The sequence below is a fragment of the Saccopteryx leptura genome, chromosome X, assembly GCF_036850995.1.
Source record: "Saccopteryx leptura isolate mSacLep1 chromosome X, mSacLep1_pri_phased_curated, whole genome shotgun sequence".
In the NCBI taxonomy this organism is placed as follows: domain Eukaryota; kingdom Metazoa; phylum Chordata; class Mammalia; order Chiroptera; family Emballonuridae; genus Saccopteryx; species Saccopteryx leptura.
Window position 1 is genome coordinate 8,838,624 of NC_089516.1, and position 25,158 is coordinate 8,863,781.

A 25,158-nucleotide genomic window follows, 5' to 3' on the forward strand; every position below is an offset into this window, starting at 1 on the left:
GGAAATAAGAAAATAGGGTATGTTAACAGCTGTATTCATCCTTCAATCTCTTCTGCCTTCCAACAACTACAAAGGAACTCAGTATCAATAACATGGAGAAAGGAGGTGGCCTGTTGACCCATCTCATGGTCTAGGTTCCCGTGTGACCACAAAATAAATATTTAATTGGTGTATGAGGACATTTTGAGGCCAAAAGTTTTCTTTTTACAAGAAAGAAATCAAATTTCAAGCTAGGCATGGAAACGAGTGATTTTGGATCCTAGGAGAGGTTCAACACTTTGAAACATTTCTTACAGCAGCTTCTTCCCGGCTTCCGTGGAGTTTGAGATATCACACTTATGCAGGTCACCTTCATGTTGAGCTAGTTCACAAAGGGCTTCTTGAAACTGGAATTGATAAATGGTCCTTGTGAAATAACTATAAAAAAGACAAAAACAAAAAAAAATGAGGCCCATGTTTAGTCACTGTGGTAGAGTCATAGATTGGGGCATATATTTAAATTCTGAGGTCCTAGTAATCAAAGAGATACTCATCACACCTCTTGCTCCAGAAAGACCCAATCATAAACCCTTACAGAGTGATCATAACCTACTTGCATTTTTGTATCAGCTGATAAAAAGACAGTATTGTTTTGTTAAATATTAGCTCACATTTGTATTTTGTTTCACAGATTTATAGCTCTTTCATATAAATGATGCTAGCCAATTCTTATGGCAGGTCAATAATATTATTTCCTATGTACAAATAAAGAAATTGAGGGTCAGCAAATTCTAGATCTGGGGTTAATAGGTGAAGAACATAGGGTTTTGCACTTCACGTTAAAAATGCTCTTTCAATTACAATTGCTCTGAACTCTGCCAGTAACAAGAAGACAAACAAAAATCCTTGTTTGTTTTTCTCCCCAAAGAAAATATCAATTCCTTGATGGTAAAGATCTCACACTCTTTTATCTAACCCAATAAATTGTGTTGAGTTAAATTGAAAGAAAATTGATCATCTATTCTGAGGTTTTAGCAGAGAGGTGAATGGAACCAGAGAAATCATAACCATCACTTCATAGATCCCTATTTCCTTGCCATTAGCACAGCTATCCACAAAGCCTACAAATTAAACAGTGAAAAGAAACTGTAATTTACCGGATGAATGAGTAATCATTAGCGACATGGAACAGAGTCGCAGGGTCACAGTATGTTTCATCATGGGGCACAGGCTCCACCACTCCAACTATTTCTCGCCTTTGGGGAAAAAGAAGATATATTAGCTGTGGGTCACTCACCGTGAGAAGGAAGGGTAGGGTGCAGTTAGTACTGTTTCATCAGCCAATGGTATTTATAAAAGAATTCATTATTAGGTAAAATAGAAAAAAGTGCCCAAAATTATAGACTATAGCCCATTATGTGCTTATCCCTTCCTTTCATAATTCAGCCAGACTACATCATTGGAAAGTAATTGTGTTTCAGAACACCAATTTAACAAAGTGCATTGTATGACCAAAAACATACAGTGAAAGTCCTGATATTTCCTCTCTGGCACCACAATTTATGTGCTCCTGGAAGACAGAATTTTGTAAAATTGAAATCTTACTTATTCTGCAAGGCTAGCTCAAATGTCCCATTCTGTGAGACCTTCCCCTGTTCCCAGCACACTGAACTTCTCCAGCTCCCTTAGCTTTCTCTAGCTGTGCCTCCTTTGCCATTCTTCTCTCCATTTTATAATTATTTACATTCAGCTCCTTCCCCTGGAGTCTGGAGCTCCTAGAGAACAGCACTGTGTTTTGATCATCTTTATAGTTCCAGTGTCAAACAAGGTGTCTAATACTAAAAGAAAATGTCATGTGTATTTCTTGAATGAACAGAGTAATTAATGTGGTAATGAACCAAATTAAGGGTCTGATTCCATTAAATAAACTAAAAGGGATCAAAACATAATTCATTTAGAAAAAAGGCTAGGGTAATCATGCATTTGGCATTGTTTAAACTTAATACATTTGTCCTACCTGATTGTGGGATCATTACAGACACAATTTCAGTATACTCAAAAGCTAGAAATCCCAAGTAGGATTTATGTTAACAACAACAATCTTGGCACAAAAGTGGCACTGACTTAAACTTATGGATATGGGGATGAATGTTACATAGGTAACTCTTCACTACAAAAAGGAAAATAAATGGATAGGAGTCTAATAGATAGTGGGGGAAAATTTCCCTTCCTTCCTCCCTCCCTCCCTCCCTCCCTCCCTCCTTCCCTCCCTTCCTTCCTTCCTTCCTTCCTTCCTTCCTTCCTTCCTTCCTTCCTTCCTTCCTTCCTTCCTTCCTTCCTTCTCACCCTCCTTCCATCTTGTCTACCTTTGTAATCTTTCATCTAAGGTCCATTTATTTCATATCCATGTGTGTCAGGGACTGTGCAAAGCACTTGGGGAAAAGTGACGAATAATGCAGTGCTGAAACTGTTGAAAGAAATCATTATCTGTTGCTCAAACATGCCAGGCTCTCTCTAGCTTGGAATTTCCTCTGTTCCCTTCTACCTGGTTAACTACCACACCTTTCTCAGAGGTAAACTTGGGTGCCTACCCTCATCTGACTCATCAGATTGGGCTTGGATGTTCCCTTGACTGCTCATGGATCCCCATTTCCTCTCATCACAACACAACATGTTGCAGTGGTTTCATTTTCCATATCCCTTCATAGACTAAAAAATTCTTTTGACATCAAGGACAATATCTGAAATGATCAGCATTGGATCCTTGTGGCTTTGCCTAAGATATAGAATCATTTGTTTGTTTGTTTAAAAGAATAAACAGAATGAATAAATTGATCACTTCCTAAATAGTATCATAGTTTAATGGGTGACCAAACACTTAAGAAGACAGAGGGTGAAAAGTCGTGTTACGTGACTCTGCTGGGGTCTGAGGAGAGGGTACCCAAATAAAGACTTAAAACATAAAGCAGTTAATGGGCGGTGGTGGTGGTGGTATGTGTATGTGTGTGTTGTGTGTCTGGTGATGGCATTTCTCTAGCCTACATGTACTTCCCTCTCATTTTCACACATTTAACCCTACCCCAGAAGATTTCAAGATTTAACTGTTGAAATCTGTGGTATTCTAACTATGGAGAATTCTCTGAGAACTCAAGTCCTGGTAGGGTTAGACTGGCCTATTACAGAAGCAGACCCTGAGAAAGACAGGGTCCTGGGAAATGACCCCAAGAAACACCAACAAAAGAGTAAGGAAGTGAGACAGGAAAAGAAAATGGCCATTAAAGGGTGTGTTATCAAGCAACTTACCAGTCAAACACTTTTAAGTAAACAGCAAACTCATGAGAAAACGTTTTACTGATTGTATATTCATTGACTTACTTCATTTCCCACCACTTTTTCATCCACTGCTCTTTGGGAATTTCACCCTTGAAGACATCCCACCTCCATTTTTCTAACATGTAAGTGAACGGTAGAGTTCCAACAATAGTAAGTGCTTGTTTGAGTAGAAAGTTTATTTCTGTTTCTGAAAGTAAAATGAAAAAGGATAAATGTTAAGATGAGGATGACAGTAGATGTTTTGTCCTAATCTCAAAATATTCCTCAAGATATACCTACTCTAAGGATGACTACATGAGAAATACTGACAGTGGACATAATGATATGTACATATTCATTTTCTCAGAAAAAGGATTTGGAGTACAGTCTTGGATAGAACAGATAAAATAAATCCACAAGTAACTCCTAATCCTCATGTTTTCATTGATTTCAATTGCTTTCCTTAAATACCTCTTATCAGAGCTCATTAAAACTATTTTATCTACTTTCCCAGTCATACAGTTTATTTTTGTAAGTTCCATGAAGGCAGTGACTGGTAATATTTCATTCAATACTGTATACCTAGCCTGATGTCTGCTACATGATGTCCTCTCTGTGTTAAATAAACAAATAATAAACAGATGTGGCCAAAAGCCAGCAAAGGAGGCAGTAAAACAAACAAACAAACAAACAAACAAAAAGAACTTCCCTAGGAAGAAATCATCTACTGCATAATCAGAAATATAATGTACTTTAAATGCACTGACATCTTCCTTACCTGAGTTTAAAATGCTTTAAGAAATTATATTATTTCATTTATCCTTTATTAGTGATATAAAAACACAGTAGAGCTCACTCCAGTATATAAACGAAACTCCCTGAAATGTAAGCAGGGGCTATTATCTATTTTGCACACCATTCTATCTCTTGTGTCTAGAAATATGCCTTGCACATAGTAGGTACTCAATAAATATTTTTGGAAGTAGAAAGGGAAAGAGAGAGGGAAGGAGGGAGAGAAGGAATGAAAGAACTTATATGTTTTACATCATTCACTAATCAGAGGCAGAGCCAAGAAAAGGAGTTTTTCAAACCAGTGCTCTAATCATGTTTAATACTGTCTTTGTGATCCAACCATCTTTTCCTGCTGCCAGGGAATATTTTTTTAAATGATAAAACAAATAATTTTCCATAAATTGATTTGAGAATAATATTTTAAAATTAAGAACCAGGCGTGGGTACCTTGAACTGCCTTTCCTTTGTTTCTTCCTTCATGGGAGGATGCCACTACTCATTTATTACTTCCTGGGTTTGCTTACAGGAATTTTTTCAGACATGATGGCTTTACACTGACCTACTCCCAGGTTCTTGTCATATCACTAAGGTAAGGAACCAGAAATTAAGGCAAAGTGAATTGCCCACACAAGAATGGAGCTCATGAACTTGACCTCATTGACCAATACTTCCATCCAGCTAAAATGAGCGGATAGAATATTCAAAGAAGAACATATTTGGCTCTAACTATTCTTCTTTTATAAAGAAAAATCAAAAGCCATGGTATCTTCTGAAGAATCTGGATCTTGTGAATATTTGTTGTGTTCTATCAAGTCTAAGTCATCCAAAGAGAAACAGGCTACCTCAGGCAATGCTATTGAAGAATAGCATGGATCTGAGAGGATGTTGCAAGGACAAAGTCATGCTTCTGCTGGACGAAGAAAACACTTCAGGCCCTGGCTGGATGGCTCAGTGGTAGAGCATCGGCCTAGCATGTGAATGTCCTGGGTTTGATTCCCAGTCAGGGCACACAGGAGAAGCCAACATCTGCTTCTCTACTCCTCCTCCTCCCGTCCTCTCTCTCTCTTTCTCTTCTTCTCCTGCAGCCATAGCTCCATTGGTTTGAGTGCATCAGTCCCAGACACTGAAGATGACTCTGTGGAGCCTCTGCCTCAGGTGCTAAAAAAATAGCTTGGTTGTGAGCATGGCCCCAGATGGGGAGAGCATTGGCCCCATATGAAGGTTGCTGGGTAGATCCCAGTTGGGGTGCATGAGGGAATCTATCTCTCCATCTCCCCTCCTCTCACTTGGAAAAAAAGAAAAAAAAGGGGGGGGGGAACATTTCAGTCCCTTTCTTTTTTTTTTTTTTTTTTTTGTATTTTTCTGAAGTGAGGAGCGGGGAGGCAGGCAGACAGATTCCCGCATGTGCCTGACTGGGATCCACCCAGCACGCCCCAATGCTCTGCCCATCTGGGGTGTTTTCTGTTGCGGTTGGAGCCATTCTAGCACCTGAGGCGGAGGCTATGGAGCCATCCTCAGTGTCTGGGCCAACTTTGCTCCAATGGAGCCTTGGCTGCAGGAGGGGAAGAAAGAAACAGAGAGAAAGTAGAGGGGAAAGGGTGGAGAAGCAGATGGGTGCTTCTCCTGTGTGCCCTGGCCGGGAATAGAACCCAGGACTTCCACACACTGGGCTGATGCTCTACTGCTGAGTCAACCAGCCAGGGCCACATTTCAGTCCCTTTCAATCTTGATATTCCACCACCTGTTCTTTAAGAAGTTCTAAATTTCAAGTTATCCTTTACTTTGCATAATATTATGGAGAAAGCTTCAGTTTAGGGCTCTGATCCTGGTTTGGCCATGTTGCTTTTTGACCTCCGGCTCGTTACTTTCCCTCTCTTGTCTTCAGCTTGCTTCCTCTGCAAAATGGTTTTTAGAAACTGTTCCCTCTAAAATTTTGTGAAGTTTTTACCTACCACCAGAGAGATCTAGTCGAAAATCCTACACTAATTAGCTAGGTGACCTTGAATAAGCCATTTCAGTTCTGTGGGCCTGTTTAAGCATCATTTAAAAAATCTTCTGGTAGATGTATTTTTAGAGTCCCAAGACCATTCAGTTACCTCTCTTATGCCCTTTTCAAAGATACAAAACCACAAATCAACATGTCATGATAAATACTTAATTATTTTCTTTACCAGTAGTAATTTCCAGTTACCCATAAATACCTTATACATTATATGGCAAAAATCAAATATATCTTATGCATGATAATAAATACCTTTGCCCACATCTCTAAAACAAGCTATGAGAAAATGTCTGTACCTTGGTCTTCATAAAAATCAGGTGGCAGAAGACCCATGGCTTTCAGATGCTTAGGTGTAGCTACAGATAGTGACATAATCTCCCCGACAGCTTCATGGAACCCTTCATTAGCTCCACTCCTCAGTAGGTAGGGCTGTTCAGCATATGCCATGTCATACTGGATGTGGCCCATCTCATGATGGGCTGTCAGGAAGTCATCCATTGTCACCTTTGTGCACATCTTGATCCTGCACATAAATGCACTACTAGATGAAAATGAATCTCATTGAATTTCATTTAATCATCACAGTACAGTTGTATGGGATTTTTCTAGCATGAATCATCTTTCCAAGATTTATTCACCAATGAATCTTAAAGACCTATGTTTTAAGTTCAAGAAACTGTAGTGGGTGCTGAATATAAAGTGGTGGGCAGGGTTGCATCCTGTTCTCCTGGTCACAGACTAACAAAGAAAGATAAGCAGAGCCTGGCCTGTGGTGGTGCAGTGGTTAAAGCATTGACCTGGAATGCTGAGGTCACCAGTTCGAAACCCCTGGCTTGCCTGGTCAAGGCACATATGGGAGCTGATGCTTCCTGCTCCTCCATCCTTCTCTCTCTCTGTCTCCCTCACTCTTTCTCTCTCTCCCCCTCGGCCCTCTCTAAAATTAATAAATAAAAAAATTAAAAAAAAAGATAAGCAGAGTCCTCTACTACAAACAGTCTGACACAAGTACTCTGTAAGTGATCAGCAAGCATGGGTTTGGGCATAACAATGAATGATGCAGGCAGTCTCCTAGAAGCACTAATAAGATCATAACTGAGGATGCAATGAGCAATCTGGACCTGGAGCAGCATGCAGAAGTATGCCAGGTGGATGGCAGGGAGGGACAAAAGGTTAGCATTCCTGAAGGTGCTCAGTGAGAAGGGCTTAAGAATGTGCCATTCAGGACACTGAAAGCAGTTTGATACAGCCAGGATAGAGGAGTAGTAGGAGAAGGGGCTAGAAATTGACAGTTGGGAATCATTAGCCTGTAAGTCAGAGAGTGGATGTGGTGGCCCATGAAGCAGATATAGGTAGAATGGTAAGAAAAGAAGGCCAAAGACAAAGCCCTGGGAGGTCCCAGTTATGCACAGGGTGGGAAGATGAAACTCGTTCAGAGAAGTTGGGGAGCGAAGTCAAAGTAGTATAGAAGAGGATGACAATAAAGAGGGCAAAGAAAAATAGCATTTCAAAGACAACTTATAAAAGTTATCTAATGCTGTGGCCCAATGAAATAACGACTGCCTTTGGCAATTAATTACAGGTGGTCCTTTTCAAGTCAGCAAGAGCAATTTCATTCAGGTGAATATAAGGGGTCATATTTCAGTAGGTTCCTAAATTAATTTTTCTACTGCTCTGACCATGTCATCTCCCTGATAAATACCTTTTAAGGACTTCCTGCTGCTTAAGAATCAATGTACCCCAACATGATCTGTTTTTCTAACTTGGTTATTTTCTCCATTCTCTTTTGAAACAATTTTAAGAATAGCCACTATATATGTAATATCTATTGGATGTAAGATCATGTGCTAGGAAACTTACATATACTTACTTACTTATTTATTTATTTATTTATTTATTTATTTATTTATTTATTTATTTTATTTTTCTGAAGTTGGAAACAGGAAGGCAGTCAGACAGACTCCCGCATGCGCCCGACCAGGATCCACCCAGCATGCCCACCAGGGGGCGATGCTCTGCCCATCTGGGGCATTGCTCTGCCGCAACCAGGGCCATTCTAGCGCCTGAGGCAGAGGCCATGGAGCCATCCTCAGCGCCCGGGCCAACTTTGCTCCAGTGGAGCCTTGGCTGCAGGAGGGGAAGAGAGAGGCAGAGAGGAAGGAGAGGGGAGGGGTGGAGAAGCAGATGGGCGCTTCTCCTGTGTGCCCCAGCCAGGAATTAAACCCGGGACTCCTGCACGCCAGGCCGACGCTCCACCACTGAGCAAACCGGCCAGGGCCACATATACTTATTTTTAAACCTCACTCTACTACTGAAGTCAGTAACCTATAGCCTGTGGCTGACCCCCTGTTTTGATAAATAAGGCTTTATTGGCTCATAGTCATACCCATTTGCTTATGTGTTATCTAGGGCTATTGTCATGCCACAAGGGTAGAACGAAGTAGTTGCAACAGACCTGCAAAGCCTAAATGATTTACTCTCTGACCCTTTGCAGAAAAGAATAGCCAACACCTACTCTAGTGGATGCTGCTGGGGTCCTGCCCATATCTACTTCACCAGGCAGATCCACCTATCTCCCAGTTGCCTGCAGCATAGCACTTAAAGGCCAACAGCTGCTTCCTTCTTTGCTGTCCTTGGCTAAATGGAAGGTGCCTCAATCAGGAAGTTATGTCCCCACACACTTGGCAGTCCACAGTCAATGAAGAAGAAGCAGACAAGGAATATAAATTCATCCTCTTCCCTGCCTCCACTGTCTCCCATTTTCGTATCAGCCTTGCTACCTGAAGTCATTCTTCCCTAGGTCCCAAGCTGTGGGATGGCAGACCACATTCCGTCCATCGCTTGGCTCAGTTAGCATGGAGTTCTTCCAAAATCCTTCAGTCATATTAGGAAGGCCAACAGACATAAAGAACTTCTCAGCCTCCTTGAATATCCTCTCTGCATCCCAGCCCTAGAAGAAAGAAGAGCATTTAATTCTAGCATTAAAACAACACAACAGCATTCTTTCCGTTGGATATGTATAAAGGCATAAGATTTCTGGATGGCAATTTGGTGACATGTATGGACAGTTTCCTAAGTATTTGTATTCTTAGTCTCAGTAATCTTGTCTCTAAAGAACTAACCTAGGAAGTTCAGAAAATAGGTCAAAGAATTAAATTTAAAATGAGTTTTTGTTTCTTTTGTTTTTAATTGAAATATATTTGACATATAATATTGTGTAAATTTAAGATGTACAACATGTAAAATGACTTTCAATAAGGAAAAAGTAGAAACAGCCACTAGAATGGTTAAATAAATAATGATGACTTTGTGAAATGAAATATATAATATAAATTAGTAAGTGAAAAGTAGACTATGTAAACCCTTTATATATTATATAATCTTAAATAGTGCTTCATAGTCTGTATGAAAGTCTAAATTTCAAAATGTTCTGGAATCAGAGAGGGGCAGCAGTAGATGTTTCTCATTCAGCAAACTCTTTTGAGAGCCAGTGGCCCTGGAGCTGACACTTCTTTGGAAATAAAGCTGTTTGTGTAACTGGCAGATACTTCATGAATCACTTCTAGTAACACAGAAAGTTTCCTCTGGTCTTGAAGACCAGTCAAGCCTGGTTTTTCTCCTGTGTCAGCCCTGGGGATATGAAACAGGCTATGACACTGGCTTTTTATAATTATTGACCTATAAAGGCTTAATGTCAGACAATATTGGTCTTAATGAGTATGGCATTCTTGAGCAGAATGAATGTATACCAAAACAGTGTAGACCAACAAGAACACTTAACACCTGTTAAAGAATGAATGAATAAAAACCACCCTGGAAATATTAGGAGTTCTGAGTTCAAACCTTAGTTGACACTGACTGTCTTTGTGATTTTGGGCAAAATGTCTATCCAAGCTTCAGTTTTCTCACCTACAACATGGAACTATCATAATCCATGTCCTGATAATCTCATAGGTTTACTGTAAAGATAACATTAAGATACATGGTGGGTATAAAAACACTGTAGATAGGCTAAGAGGTGACATAAAGATGGGCCTCTGCTGCTGCCCCACTACAAAATGGAGCTGCAGGAATCTAGAGACCCTTACAGCCTCATGTTTTTATTCAGCTGTGGACTTTCCCCAGGAGTATGTTATAAGTGTGAAGATATTCATTGCATTACCGATTTAAAATGGTTAAGAACAGAGGTGAATTAAGGTCGGTTGAGGCCTCAGGTGCAGAAGAAAATATTGGGCCCCTTAAAATAAAAGAAAGACTGGTTGGCTCAGTGGTAGAGCATTGGCCCAGCATGTGGAAGTCCCAGGTTCAATTGCCAGTCAGGACACACAGGAGAAGTGACCATCTGCTTCTCCACCCTTCCCCCTCTCCTTTCTTTCTCTCTCTTCCACTCCCACAGCCAGAGCTCCATGGGAGCAAAGTTGGCCCTGGCGCTGAGGATGGCTCTGTGGTCTCCACCTCAGGCACTAGAATGGCTACCGCGGAAATGGAGCAAGCCCCAGATGGGCAGAGCATCGCCCCCTGGTGGGCATTCCGAGTGGATCCCGGTTGGGCACAAGTGGGAGTCTGTCTGCCTCCCGGCTTCTAACTTTGGAAAAATACAAAAAAATTTTTTTAAAAAAAGAGAGAGACAGGGAAAATAAAAATATGTTAACCATATTTTTAAATAAATAAAAGTATTATGTACTATTAATATTTTATTTCCAATTAAATTTGAATATATGTATAATATAATTAATAATAGCATGATAATAATAAAGTTTTGAACTAATAGTTGAACATATGTAAAAGTATAATTATAATTAATGATAGTATTCATATAATAAGAGTAACAATCAGAAGTTTGAACAAAAAATCATAGAATTATACTTGAAATTAAAATTACAAATGTGAAAATATTTAAATAAATTTTTTTCTTGCTTTCATTTTGCAAACTTATTAACTATCTCATCACAATCAAACTAATTTACATCCGTGCATATTTGCGTATATTGTACGCCTGCACTGCAGAAGAACCTTTGTAAGTACAAAGTAGCAAATACAGTTCTATTGCTCCAATGAGGGCCTATGCAGCATAATAATGAAATAATAAAAATAAGCAAATATAAATATACTATTAGGTTTTACCGCTGATTGTAAACTTGTATGTAATTAAAATTGCACATATAAAACTAAACTTGGTGTCATTAGACAAAAATGTAAAGTTGAGGATTTAGATTTAGTTTCCAAAGGCTCTTCTTCCTACCTTGTTCACCATTGCCTGAGTAACATCTATGTTTGGTTTCTGTCCAAAGGGGACTGTCAACGGGTACAGATTTGTCCAAAATCTACCCCACATATCACCTATTAAAAAAAGATTTTGTTAATATATAAAAAAGATAGCAGAAGTATAGATCTGATATTTGTAAAATGTATGAGGTGATATTGGTTAACAGGCCATAACCTAGTTTATGTGCTCCCTTTTCACTACCTTTTTTTCTTTGTAGGTCATCCTTTAATTCCTATCTTTTGTATATAAAACGATGTAAATAAAAATTTTCAAGCTAAATTTATTTCTTATGTTGCAATCTTTTCTTGGAAAAGCGGTTTACAATGTCAATGACATTAAGTACCTTAAATAACAGGTAGGGTATTGCCTGATCAGGTAGTGGTGCAGTGGATGGAGTGTCGGACTGGAATGTGGAGGACTCAGATTCGAGACCCCAAGGTCGCCAGCTTGAGCACGGGCTCATCTGGTTTGAGTAAAGCTCACCAGCTTGGACCCAAGGTCACTGGCTTAAGCAAAGGGTTACTCAGTCTGCTGAAGGCCCACGGTCAAGGCACAAATGAGAAAGCAATCAATGAACAACTATGGTGTCGCAATGCAAAACTAATGATTGATGCTTCTCATCTCTCTCCATTCCTGTCTGTCTGTCCCTATCTATCCCTCTCTCTCTGACTCTCTCTCTGTCTCTGTAAAAAATAACAGGTAGGGTATTGATCTTACTGAGAGATATTAAAAATGGAGATAACTTGAGTTTTTCATTAAGCTTATTGCTTAGTGAAATTATCAACTGGTTGGCCTACTTCTTTCCAAAGTTAGTCATTACTAAGCAATGAGTCAGTAAACTCTATGAATAGTGACACAAAGGATATTAGAAGATTTTTGCATATAAATAATGATGACTTTGTGAAATGGAAAATATAATATAAATTAATAAGTGAAAAGTAGACTATGTAAACCCTTTATATATTATATAATCTTAATTAATGCTTCATAGTCTGTATGGAAATCTAAATTTCAAAATGTTCTGGAATCAGAGAGGGGCAGCAGTAGATGTCTCCCATTCAGCAAACTCTTTTGAGAGCCAGTGGCCCTGGAGCTGACACTTTTTTGGAGATAAAGCTGTTTGTGTAACTGGCAGATACTTCATGAATATATCTATTAAAATATGTCATATGTGATGGGTTGAAATACAGTCCACATGTAAAATACCAAAAGGGACCCAACAAACAGTATGGCTTCAAAACCCAACATAACCTTAACATAAATGAATAGAATTAATAGTGTCTAGAACAAAGGAAGCCTCATTTTTACTCTATGTTGGTCAAACTTCCTCTGGTATAACTGTTCAGTAAAGGGCCCCAGGTCTTGCATGGTCTACAAAGACTCCATAGTAGGATCCAAAGTTCTTGGAAGATTGATTTCCCTTCTAAGCTAGGCATCTTCCTTCATGAAAAAGACTTCATTCATTATTCATATGTAGCCAAATCAAGTACTTTCTAACAAAAGTTATTGCTGCAGTTTAGAATAAACTTATGAAGATTTAACTCAGCCTGCCCCTTAATTCTAGAAGGCCTCTCATGGCTATCTACCTTCAGCCTACGAAGCTTCTTTCCTCTGACAATATGATAGTAAAATCCCAAATTCTACCTCAAGAGCTTAGCCAACCAACTTGAATAGTAAGATTTGTTTCACCCATTTCCATTCTCATTTGAACTTGCAGTTCCTTCTCTGGTTATCTTAAATAACCAATTTATCTTTACATTGTAGCCAACATAATAACTGTTCATATACAAAATAATGCAATAGAGAATGATTTCAAATGACCTTTCTACTGAAGACAGTGCTTTCAAAATGTGATCTCTACAATGTTACTAATTCCATTCATAGAATTTTTCAAAAGTTTAATGTTGAGCCTCACTCCAAAAAACAACTTTGGTAAAAATAACATACAGCAAAGTACACAAATAATTCAGTTTCTTACCAAGCAAATGGGCAGGGAGACATCCAGTCGGACTGATACGGGAAGGGTAGACATCCATCAATTTTTTCCTCACATATGCATGAAGATGTTCATATAATGGTTTAATCTGAAAAGTCCAGGAAGAAAGTTTAAGACCAAGAGAACCTGCTCTTATTTCCATTCCTCAACCTTAAAAATAGAAGCTTCATTAGACAAGTAGAATTTCCCTAAATTCCCATTTCTTTTCCTCTCAAATGTTCTGGAGCATTTGAAAGCATTTCTTCTTTCCAGATGTTGATGGTAACTAGCTTTACTGCTTAAAGCAATAAACACACCTGGAGGAATACAGGTCCCAAAATGAAAACAGATGCAAAAACACTCATTTCTAAAATGCCACTTACTTCCTTTGTTTTTAAATTGAAATATCATTTACAATACTATAAAATTCACCCATGACATTTAGTAAATTTGTACTGTTGAGCAGTCATTACCACCACGCAGTTTTAGAATATTTCCTTACCCCCAAAAGGTTCCTTGTGCCTATTTGTAGTCTATTCCACTCCCACCCTCAGCTCCAGGTAATCACTGCACTGATTTCTGTCTTTATAAATTTTCCTATTCTGAACATTTCATATAAATGAAATCACACAATATGTGACCTTTTGTGTCTGGCTTCTTTTACTTAGCATAATGTTTTTAAAGTGCATCCATGTTATTGCATGGATCAATAGTTCATTCCTTGTTATTACTGAGTAGCATTTCATTGTATGAATACATCAGAGTTTGCTTCATTCCTCTCATGGATAAAATTCACCAGTCGTGGAATGACTAGGTTGTTTCCAGTTTCGGGCTACTATGAATAATGCTTCCATAAACATCCATGTATAAGTCTTTGTATTGATATACATTTTCATTTCTTTCATATAGACATCTAATAGTGGAATACCTTAATCATATGGTAAGTATGTTTAACTTTTAAGAAATTGTCAAATTATTTTTCATAGTGGCTGAACCATTTGACATCTCTGTCAGCAGTGTATAAGGGCTCCAGTATCTCCGTATCTTCACCAACACTTGGTATTGTCAGTCTTTTCTAACCACAGCTATTCTGGTGGGTGTGTAGTGGTTTTTAAACATGGGTTTAATTTCCTAATAATACTTTACTTGCCTATTTGTCATTTTTCTCATGAAATATTTATCCAAATCTTTTGGCCATTTCTCTTTCTTTGAGGGGGTTCCTTGTTTTGCTTCCATTTTTGATAGTGCTTCCCAACTATGGTTATGACAGAGTAGCTACACATAAAAAGTTGGAAGGCACAAGGGTAAGAGGGGAGATGTGGGGACCAAAATGAAGGAAGAGGGAGACATGCATATATAGTCTATGTATATATATATATATATATATATATATATATATATATATATATACTTCCTTAGTCCAAGATAAGGGATCAATAATATCAATTGTCATGAGGAAGGAAGTAAAACCAATGGCTCTGCTAACAAAAAAAGACAGTGCTTGGCCCCAAGTAGTTCACGAAGACCATTCCTTCCTATAGTCTTTCCTGGTTATAATGTCGCTGTTGGTAATTGCTGGGTAGTGGCTGAAAAGGGGAGGAAAGCAGAGCATTTTGATCATCTGTAGGAGTTGCCCTGTTACATAAGATCTTTTCAAGGTCTAACATTCCATAACTATGAGGCCTTGCAATGGTCGACTAGTGTGTTAAGAACAAACCAGAACACAGGGTGAAGTGGGTGGAGGGATTGAGCTAAGAATGACAGAAACAAAAACAAAACCAAAACCAAACTCATGGACATGGACAACAGTGTGGTGACTGCCAGGGGCAGGGAAGGCTGAAGGTGCAGGGGGTATGGGGAGATAAATGCTGATGGAGAGAGACTTGCCTTGGGAAGGGGGGTGAACACACAATATGGATATAGAATTAGGCACCTAAAACTGTATAATTATGTTAATCAGTGTCACTCCAATAAATTCAATAAAAAAACACATTTAGGAAATGATTCTTGAAAGCCTGGGGGAAGAAATTCACACTATTCTTTACAATTTCATTACAAAAAATGAATAAATGTCTATCAAATTGACTTTGTTCAGTCTTGTAAATGGCAGGAAATACAATGACAAATGGGGAGGAAAAGGCCAGAATGCCTTTGGTCACTGTCCCTTTTTCCTGTGCACTGCCCTACATCTGTCTCTCAGTACAATTCCCCAGTTACCTCTTCAAAGATACGGTCCACATCTTTAATCAACTGGCTGCGGTTATATTCATAGTCAACTGTCCCCTCGGTTTCATAATCTCCTCTCCAATAATCCCCATAGTCCTTGTAATCTGTTTTTTAAAAAGAAGAAAGAGAAGAACATAAGGGAAAGAAGGAGTTAAAGCACAGTATGTACATAGATTATCCTTGACTAGAGGTTTAAAAAAAAATCAAAAATCTGGCACATTTTTACTGTCTTTCTAAATATCAACTCAAAGGAATGCAAATGAATGATAACACTAGCTAATGTCTGTTAAGAACTTGCTCTGTGCCAGAAATTTAAATGCACTGTCTCATCTAATATGCTTACTCTACAAGATTGACATTATTATAATTCCCATTGTGCAGATTAACAGCCTGCTTTTAGCTGCTTAAATCATTTGTTCAAGGTCAAACAACTGGTAAGGCTCTGAATCTCTTAACCCTGGGTCTCTACTCTCTCCATAAATCAGTTTGCATCTTTAGCTTTGAAATAAATATGTGACTGGATCTGAGTTTTTAAATTCTTATTTTGTTCAGGGCCTTATATTTTCAAATGCAACCCAATTCATCTTAAACATTGATACTGTGGGCTTGTGTTTATTTGCAAATCATATCTAAACACATACATTTCTGTGCATTTCATGTAATATCTCATCATCAGGAAACATGGGCTAGTGTTAGGGTATTAGCTAATAAAATTTGCAAAAGTATATTAACATTTTCTACTTTTTACAGGCATTTTGGCAATGAGTGATCAGAGAGAGGAGGAGAGAAATAAATATTTGGATGGAAGGATATGGTGAAGAGCTATGGTCTCCAGCTTACCTACGGCTAGAGAATATGAGTTGAAGCGGCAGTGAAAGACATTTAGAAAAAATAGATGAAACAAATTCTTCCTTAACCCCAGGAGGCAGTGAATAACCAAGCAGAAAGTTATTCATAATGTCATGGTTTCAGCTCACTACTCAGGCAGGAGAGTAAATTAAGAGATTTGGAAATTCCTCCCCATGTTAAGATTTTTATGACCACATGAGTTATGATTACAACTTCAGAAAATAATGGGTTTCCAGCCTAAATTAATCTGATTTTTTTTTCTTTCTGTGACACTATCCTGAGGTAAACACACAAATGACCTTTAAGAATAAACTGTAGCTAGGTGGGAATTTAGGTGAGAGATGATGTCTCTATCATTCTTTCTGAGAAATAGAATCTCTACTCAATCCTGAGATCACCTCAGGAAACTTGGGGGCCTGAGACCTTCCCAGACAACTGATTTGTTTGAGACCCTTTAGTTGAGTCTCACTTTAGATCTCTTTAAACTACAGAATGTCAAATCACCTTTCTTTATTATCTAGCAGGTTTTTTGAGACAAGCAACATGAATTGTTCATGAATTCAGGGATGTTCCTTATATCAAAGAGCAGCCTTTGTGATTTATGAGAAATAGTCCCATGGTCCCAAAGAGAGCTTCGGGACCTCTAGAGACCAGCAAACTTACTGTTTCCTCTTGCGAACTCATTTTTCAGAGCCACATACTCTTCATATAATGGCCTCAGCTGCTTGCCGACCTCAGACCTCCAGCCTTCCCAAGCCCAGAGCCGTTGATTATAATCGCTGCTGTTATGCATTATGTTATCCAGGCCTGTTATTGAAAAGCACCCAAAGGCAAATGAATGTGCACTTGCAAAATTTTTATTTGTAAACAATTACATAAACTTTCAAGAATTAAAAGTAAGGCTGGCAGCCCTGCCTGGATAGCTCAGTTGATCAGAGCATCGTCCCAACATGCCAAGGTAGCAGGTGCAATCCCCAAACAGAATACAACCAGTGAATGCATAAATAAGTGGAACAACAAATCGATGTTTCTCTCTCCCTCTCACCTTTCCTCTGTCTCTCTCTAAAATCAATCAGTAATTTTTTTTAAAGTAAGGCTGGCAGACATCAAGATCATAAAGTTATGAAATGAAATCTCATGATTCATTAGTTTTCTTATAGTTCAAAATATTTTTTCAGAGAAAATAAATCATTTAACTACTAACTTAATTAAATTACTTGAATGTGACAGACTTTACAAATGTAGTTTTGCTAAATGTTAGAAGTTCATCTATGTGCTGAAACACACATATTTGGAATCTTCTCATCTTTGGATAATCCATCTGAAAGGCACAACGTCACTATTTAACATTAATTTCATTTTTAAAACTTGGAATGAAAAACTAAATTTCATAATCAATACCCAAAATTAATAGCTTACCTGTTTCAAGTAATAAGCACTCCTGTGAATTATTTGGGCTACAAACTTTTCCAGTACTGTAAATGGTGCTCATTGTACTTAGAATTGTGTTCAACTGCAAATTAAAGATAACAAGCACTGTTAAAATGGAAAATATGCTAAATAAAATGCTAATGTAAAGTTTTTTTGCCATGTAATTTTTTTATGCCTCAAAATACAGCAGTTCACATCTACTTTGCAAGTATCTTCCTTTACATAGGGCAGAAATAGCTCAGTTAAATCTTACTACTATCAACTAGCAGAGAGCCTTATAAACATGTAATAAATACATGTGGAGTGACTGAAATAAGCAGATCTACCAAAATCCCAAAACCATTTCTCACCTACGAATGCACATAGAAGTGCAAATGTTTCATTCAACATTCATTGAGTGCACATTTATTGAACATCTACTATGTCCTACACTCTTAACAATTCTGACATGAATAAGTCACTGGTCCTCAAGAACCCTACAATGATCAGACCGAGAGGCAGCCATGACATCAATAATGACATAACAGTGACAAGGACTAAAACTGTCATTGACAATTCCGCTCCCCATATGGCAGTATGGAGAGAAGTAGATAAATTAATAACCTGCAGATTCAGCAATGGCTTCAGAGAGGAGGGGACATTAGAGCTATATCCTGGAAGAGAAGCAGAAATTGCTCAAGTAGAAGAGAGACATGAAGGGCAGAGCCTAAAAGGTGGAAGGAGGTTGGGAAAGTCATGGCACTTTCAGGGAGTGATAACATGTTGAAGGAAACTAGAGTAGTAGTGCTGGCTGAGGGAAGTGGATGGAAGACATGGGAAGAGAGAGGTAAGCAGGGGCCAGATCATGATGGATGTTCCATGCCATACTGAAAAGTTTAAACTTCACCTTGCAGGTAGAGTGTAAAGTAGACTAAAGGTAATAGAGTAAATTAGTGCTACTCAAAATATGGTCCTTAGATCACTGCAAATCAGCAAATAGTTGGCTTCCATTCTGCATTAAGTATAGTAACTAAGAGAATAAATGTTTATAAACATTTAAAACCATTTAATATTTCCATGACATCTAGGCATGTGATCAGTGAACTTAACCAAGTATTGACCTGTGATAGATTGGTAACACAACAAGAGAAGGAGAAAGGGAGGGCTAGATCCCACCCACAGATGATTTAAGAAACAACGATGAAAGGCCCTGATTCTCCTTTTCCTATTTCCCTCTTCCATCATTCTTTTACACTGCTACAAGAGTCATTATCCTAAAACATAAAATAGATTTCATGTTTAAACCTTCAACAAGATCCTATAGTCCAAAGGAATCAATCAAAATTCCTTACCATGGCACAAAACCCCTCATAGTCTCTTTCTCTACCTGCTTTTTTCAATCTACCCCCTTCTTCCTCTCCATTGAGTTCATACATATTTGAGTATCCCCTCTTCCCAAACACTTTAAGCTCTTATATGCATTTCAGTAGTTTTCAAGCCTGACTGACATTAGAATTATCTGGGACCTTTTAAAAATAAAATGTCCAGGTTCCACTTTGGCTAGATCAGGCCAATGGGCAAGACTTCACATGGTGTCTTTGTGGAAAAGATGGAGAAGCATGGAATGGATAAGATAACATGGATTAACAACTAGTTAGATAAATAGAGCCAAAGAATGCAGAATAATAAATATCAACTTGTAGGAGGATATGAGCCATATGGTTTCATCTTTCTTCTTATCATGTATTTTTTTTCTTTTTATAGATGTAGTTTGGAACACAGAGTTCCAGAGGATAAGCAACTGAGAAAGAAGACTTTGATGTTAAACAGCCAAATATTTTAGATAAAAAATATTTCAATAGGTTAGATCAAGGGTCTGTAAACTATGATCTGTAGAACAAGTCTGTCTGCTTCTTGTTTCTGTAAAGTTTTATGGGAACACAGCCATGCCCATTTGTTTATGTATTAGCTATGGCTAATTTCCCACTACAACAGCAGAGTTGACTTATTGTGACAAAGACAATACAGCCCACAAAACCTAAAATACTTGCTATCTTTACCTTTACAGAAAAAAAAGTTTGTTGACTTCTGACCTAGAGAGATGGAATAAGTAATGTTATTTTAACAAGGGTGAATATAAGATTTCTAGAATTTGGAGAAACTAGTACATAGCAACATTTGAAGACTTTATTGACAGTGACACTGATATGAACCATGGAATTTGATTGTCTAAACCAGTGGTCCCCAACCCCCGGGCCGCGGACCGGTACCGGTCCATGGGCCCTTTGGTACCGGTCCACAGAGGAAGAATAAATAACTTACATTATTTCCATTTTATTTATATTTAAGTCTGAACAATGTTTTATTTTTTAAAAATGACCAGATTCCCTCTGTTACATCCGTCTAAGACTCACTCTTGACACTTGTCTCGGTCACGTGATACATTAATCCATCCCACCCTAAAGACCAGTCCGTGAAAATATTTTCTGACATTAAACCAGTCCGTGGCCCAAAAAAGGTTGGGGACCACTGATCTAAACAACAACCATCTCCACCAAACAATGGAAACTAATATAGTCCTAAGCTATCTTAGTAGATGTAGAGCACAGAGTGCAGAATATCACACTGCTGTTCACCTCCACACAGAACAGAACCAACTCAGAGTGCTGTGTTCAGTTTAAGGATATGGACAAACTGAAGACAGTAACTAAGATGGTTAGTGGACTCAAAACTATTGTATAGGGAGAAATGAGCAAGAGTAAAGAATGTTTAGGCCCTGGCCAGTTGGCTCAGCGGTAGAGCGTCGGCCTGGCGTGCGGGGGACCCAGGTTCGATTCCCGGCCAGGGCACATAGGAGAAGTGCCCATTTGCTTCTCCACCCCCCCCTCCTTCCTCTCTGACTCTCTCTTCCCCTCCCACAGCCAAGGCTCCATTGGAGCAAAGATGGCCCGGGCGCTGGGGATGGCTCCTTGGCCTCTGCCCCAGGCACTAAAGTGGCTCTGGTTGCGGCAGAGCGACACCCAGGAGGGGCAGAGCATTGCCCCCTGGTGGGCAGAGCGTCGCCCCTGGTGGGCGTGCTGGGTGGATCCCGGTCGGGCGCATGCGGGAGTCTGTCTGACTGTCTCTCCCCGTTTCCAGCTTCAGAAAAAATACAAAAAAAAGAGAATGTTTAGCCTAGAGGGGAAAAAGGGCTCAAGAAGTTAAAAATATTAGCTGCTTTCATTTCAAAAGACTACTTATAGAAAAGAGCAATTTAGCTTTAGAAGGTGGAACAAAGTAGGGCAAAGTACTTACCACTCAATGGAGGGAGTATCTTTCCATCAATTAAAGGAACCCATATACGGAACTGAGGTCTTGGAAAAAGGTCAATCACCCATCCCTAAAGCAGTTTGAGCTAAAGCTATTAGCTACTTGTTAAAGAGGTTGAAGCAGAGTCGAGAATGAAAGGGGGAAGGATTCGACTACAACATAAGGGTTCTCAAGTTTGGCACTATTGATATTGTGAATCGTATAATTCCTTGTTATTTGGGGCTGTCTTGTGCATTGTAGAATGTTTAGCAGCATCCCTACCCACTAGATGTCAATAGCACTTGTCCCAAGTTGTGACCACTAAAAATGTCTCCAGACATTGTTAAATGTACCTAGGAGGCAAAACCACTCCAAGTTGAGAACTATGGACATAGACTGATTGTATTCTTCAGGTTGCCTGGTCCTCAGGAAAGTAAACTCTGTATAGGGTGTCCATATACATACAGTACAGTTCCCAGACAATCCCAGTTTAACTCTGCATCCTAATGTAATTATTATGAGTCTTCTTTCACTCTCAGAAGGATTCTAGTTTGGATGATAAATTATGTGGTCACCTCACCTAAGCAAAAGTTATTTTTAATGTCAGCATGCCATTCTTTGCAGATAAAGGAAGCAGCCATGGGTGATAATAATGTTTAATATTACCCAATATTTCAAGTCTTGGGATCAGTGCTAGAATGTTTACATACTCTTTTGCTCTTTTCTGGTGAGAGCGCTGATGGCTCATTCTGCTGGAGGATCTGCAATTGACGCCTGATTGTAGAATTCTGAATTTGTTGTGGTGGAAAATCTTTGGCACGCATGGTCCGGTTTTCATAAAATTCAGAAAATTTGGCTCCGGCCTCATTCTGAAATGACAAAAAATAAAATTAAAATCAGAACATCACTGCTTGGACAGATAGAACAGAAGATATGATCCAAAGAACATCTAGTGGAAAATCTAGTATTTCCTAAGTGGTTTAGTTCTCTACTTTGCTGAAGGTCGAGACTTAGGTTAAGAGTGACCAGGCCACTCTTGGTCACTCACTTTCTGGCCCTAGTTTTTTTTCCCAAGGGTCCTGTCCCTAAAACTGGAAGTTAATTCTCACAAGTTATTCACATTGTAGAGCCCTGCAACTTATGGCCTTAGAACTGTGATGTGGGTGAGTTGATCAGGATTTAAGGATAACTGTTCTAAAGGGAGAGCCTAATAGAGCTCAGTATGAACTTAATAGGAATAGAGCCCCTCATGACTATGGGAACCATGAGAAATGAGCACTAGTTTGCAGTAAGCTCCATAGTGCCATGACTTGCCAGATTGTGATCTTAAATTCTGTTCCCCAAAGAAGGTTGTCCAGAATATGGCCATTTGGTAACCGTGATGACTTTCTACTATCAAAAGAAACCAACAAGTAGGCAATAATGTCAGGACTCACTTGTCCTCCACCTTGAACATCAGCAGGCAGGTAGACTTCTCCAGATCCCTCAATGCACAAATTTTCATTTATTAAAGATTAAAATGAGCAACTACTTTGTACATTGTACTTCTCTAGACTATAGAAAAGAAGGAGCATATGAGGCAAGTAAGAACTCCATTCTTGGAGTCAGACACCTCTAACTAGCTGTGTGACCTTGGGCAAATTACTTAACCTCTCTGAGCTGCAGTTACTTTTTCTGTAAGCTGAGAGTAATAATAGAACTTACTTCAAAGAGTTGTTTTAAGGGTGAGAAGAATGAAAAAATAAGAAAATGCTTATTAGATTATCCAATGTGCCCTATGCATTTAAAAAATTTGGTTATTTATAGGAAAAGGTCCTTGTCCTTAAGTTACTTGCAGCTTTCAGGCAGGTGAGATGCATCATGAATGCTTCATTGATGACACATAACAGCATATGTTAATGTATAAACTATAAGTAAGACAAGCAGTTTCTGTTATGAAAAAAGAGAGATTCACTCAGACTAGATTTGGGTAAACTCTCATGGAGAAGGTAGAACCTAAGACAGACCTTCAAGTAGGTAGGAGTTGGATGTGTGTAGAGTACTTTGCAAAATATTTTACCTCATTTAATCTTCTTTACAACCTCATGAGAGAAAATCATTCTGTCTCCATTTTTCATATGTGCATTGAGAGGCTGAGAGAAATAAATAGTGGCATCTGGTTCTTGGATACTGGAGTGGAAAGACTCTAAGATGACTCCCACGATCCCTACTTTCTAGTGGTACACATTTGTGTGATCTCTGCCCCTTGGGTGTGAGCAGAACCTACTTCTAACCAGTGGAATATACCAAATAAGACAGGATGTACATGTTTATGTTATCTATGATTGTAAATTTTATCTTGCAGGAAGACTCTGTATCCCTTGCTAAGTTTGATGCAGCAAGATGCCATGTTGTGAGCAACCCTGTAGAAAGGGCCACAAGGCAAGGAATTGAGGATAGCCTCTGGCTGACATCCTACAAGAAACTAAAGACCTCAGTCCTACAGCATACAGGGATCTGAATGTTACCACTAACTACATTAACTTGGAAGTGCATTCAGTCCCTGTCAAGCCTCAGGTGAGACCACAACTCTAGGTAGGAACTTGATTGCAACTAGAGACTCAGAAACAGAAGATATAGCTAAGCTTTGCCTGGACTCCTGGCCTACAGAAGCTATAAGTTAATATATGTGTGTTGCTTTAAGCTACTAAGCTTATGGTAATTTTTCACACAATAGATAACTACAGATTCCAGGCATGACTGCACTTTCCAAGCCAAGGAATTTTACTTTTATTCTATAAATACTAGGAAGTCACTTAGGGGTCCCAAGCAAGCATGTGACATGATGGAAGTGGTGCATGGAAGTGACAAACATGGATCAGACAAGAGATGAAGAGAATAGTGGTGGTAGAAATGGAAAATGATTTCTCTTTAATGAGCTCACACAGTCCCTCAGGAACTACTTCTCAATTAATCTTCACAAGCAATATTGTGAGGTAGTTGTAATTATCTCCATTTCACAAATGAGGGAAATGAGGCACATAGTGGGTAAGTAATTTTCCCTAGGTCACACAGCTAGTAATTGGAAGAACCAGGGTGCCAACCCAGATCTGTTTACCTCCAAAGTTAATGCTCACTAACCATTGAAAATATATTGTATTTGACATATTCTAGTCTTCTGTCTAACCATGAATGAGTTGAAAGAAGTAAGCTATAAAAAGAAGAGTTTTTTCTACAGCACAGATTCACCTATACAACCCTCTACTCACCTCTTAATCCCTAACCTTATTCACCCAATCCAGGATGATTTACTGTCAAGCAAAATTTCTGATAAAATTTTGATATCGAATTAGAGGAATAATTTTATTCTCAATCGCTTTGGAAACAATTCACAATCCCCCAAATGCCTCAGTCTTAGAACATTTTTTATTATACTGCATATAGGAACTTTGAAGATATCTGTTTTATTTTATTTGTCACTACAATACAAGTGTTATACTTTAGTTCACAAAAAATTTACATTTTGTTGCCTTGAATTTTGACCTCTGAGGACATACTGTTCCATCCCAAGATATTCTTTTTTTCCAGAGCTCTGGGAACCTGAACCATTTTTGTTATTTTTTTGGCTCCATATTCCTGCATCATGCTAGTAGTATAAAATTAACTTCCATATCTATTAAATAACTCACAAGTGAAACCTGAGTCTGATCAAGTATCTAGATGAGGACTTTGCCCACCATCTATTTTGTAAGTAAAGTTTCATTGGAACATAAAGGCCATTTACATTGCCTATGACTGCTTTCACACTACAATGGCAGACTTGAATAAAGGTGGGAGAGCCCACAAAGCCTGAAATATTTTCTATCTGACCGGTTACAGAAAACGTGTTTTGACCTCTGCCTTAGGTCTACATATTTACAGGAAATTCAGGGGACAAAAGAGCATTAAAAGCAATATTAAGAGGGTACAATCAGCAAGTCTAGAAAATGGAAGTTTCTATAGGACCAACAATTCAATTTCTCCACAAATAAATTGCAAAAAGAAAAAGTAAGGGAGGTACTCCATAGATTAAAAGTACAACAA

At 38.7% G+C, this 25,158-nt stretch overlaps 1 protein-coding gene across 1 annotated transcript in view; it reads right to left on the reverse strand.

The window, feature by feature from the left end:
• The window catches only part of ACE2 (angiotensin converting enzyme 2), a 42,703-nt gene that overhangs the window by 9,904 nt on the left and 7,641 nt on the right, over window positions 1–25,158 (reverse strand). Inside the window, exons 3-13 of the mRNA XM_066356120.1 lie at window positions 21,807–21,965; window positions 17,818–17,911; window positions 17,062–17,205; window positions 15,541–15,653; window positions 13,327–13,432; window positions 11,325–11,422; window positions 8,863–9,032; window positions 6,382–6,608; window positions 3,355–3,499; window positions 1,137–1,235; window positions 295–417 (exon numbers count right to left, since the gene is read on the reverse strand). Coding sequence (XP_066212217.1) covers window positions 295–417; window positions 1,137–1,235; window positions 3,355–3,499; window positions 6,382–6,608; window positions 8,863–9,032; window positions 11,325–11,422; window positions 13,327–13,432; window positions 15,541–15,653; window positions 17,062–17,205; window positions 17,818–17,911; window positions 21,807–21,965 — 1,478 coding nt within the window. The remainder of the gene's footprint in view (window positions 1–294; window positions 418–1,136; window positions 1,236–3,354; window positions 3,500–6,381; window positions 6,609–8,862; window positions 9,033–11,324; window positions 11,423–13,326; window positions 13,433–15,540; window positions 15,654–17,061; window positions 17,206–17,817; window positions 17,912–21,806; window positions 21,966–25,158) is intronic.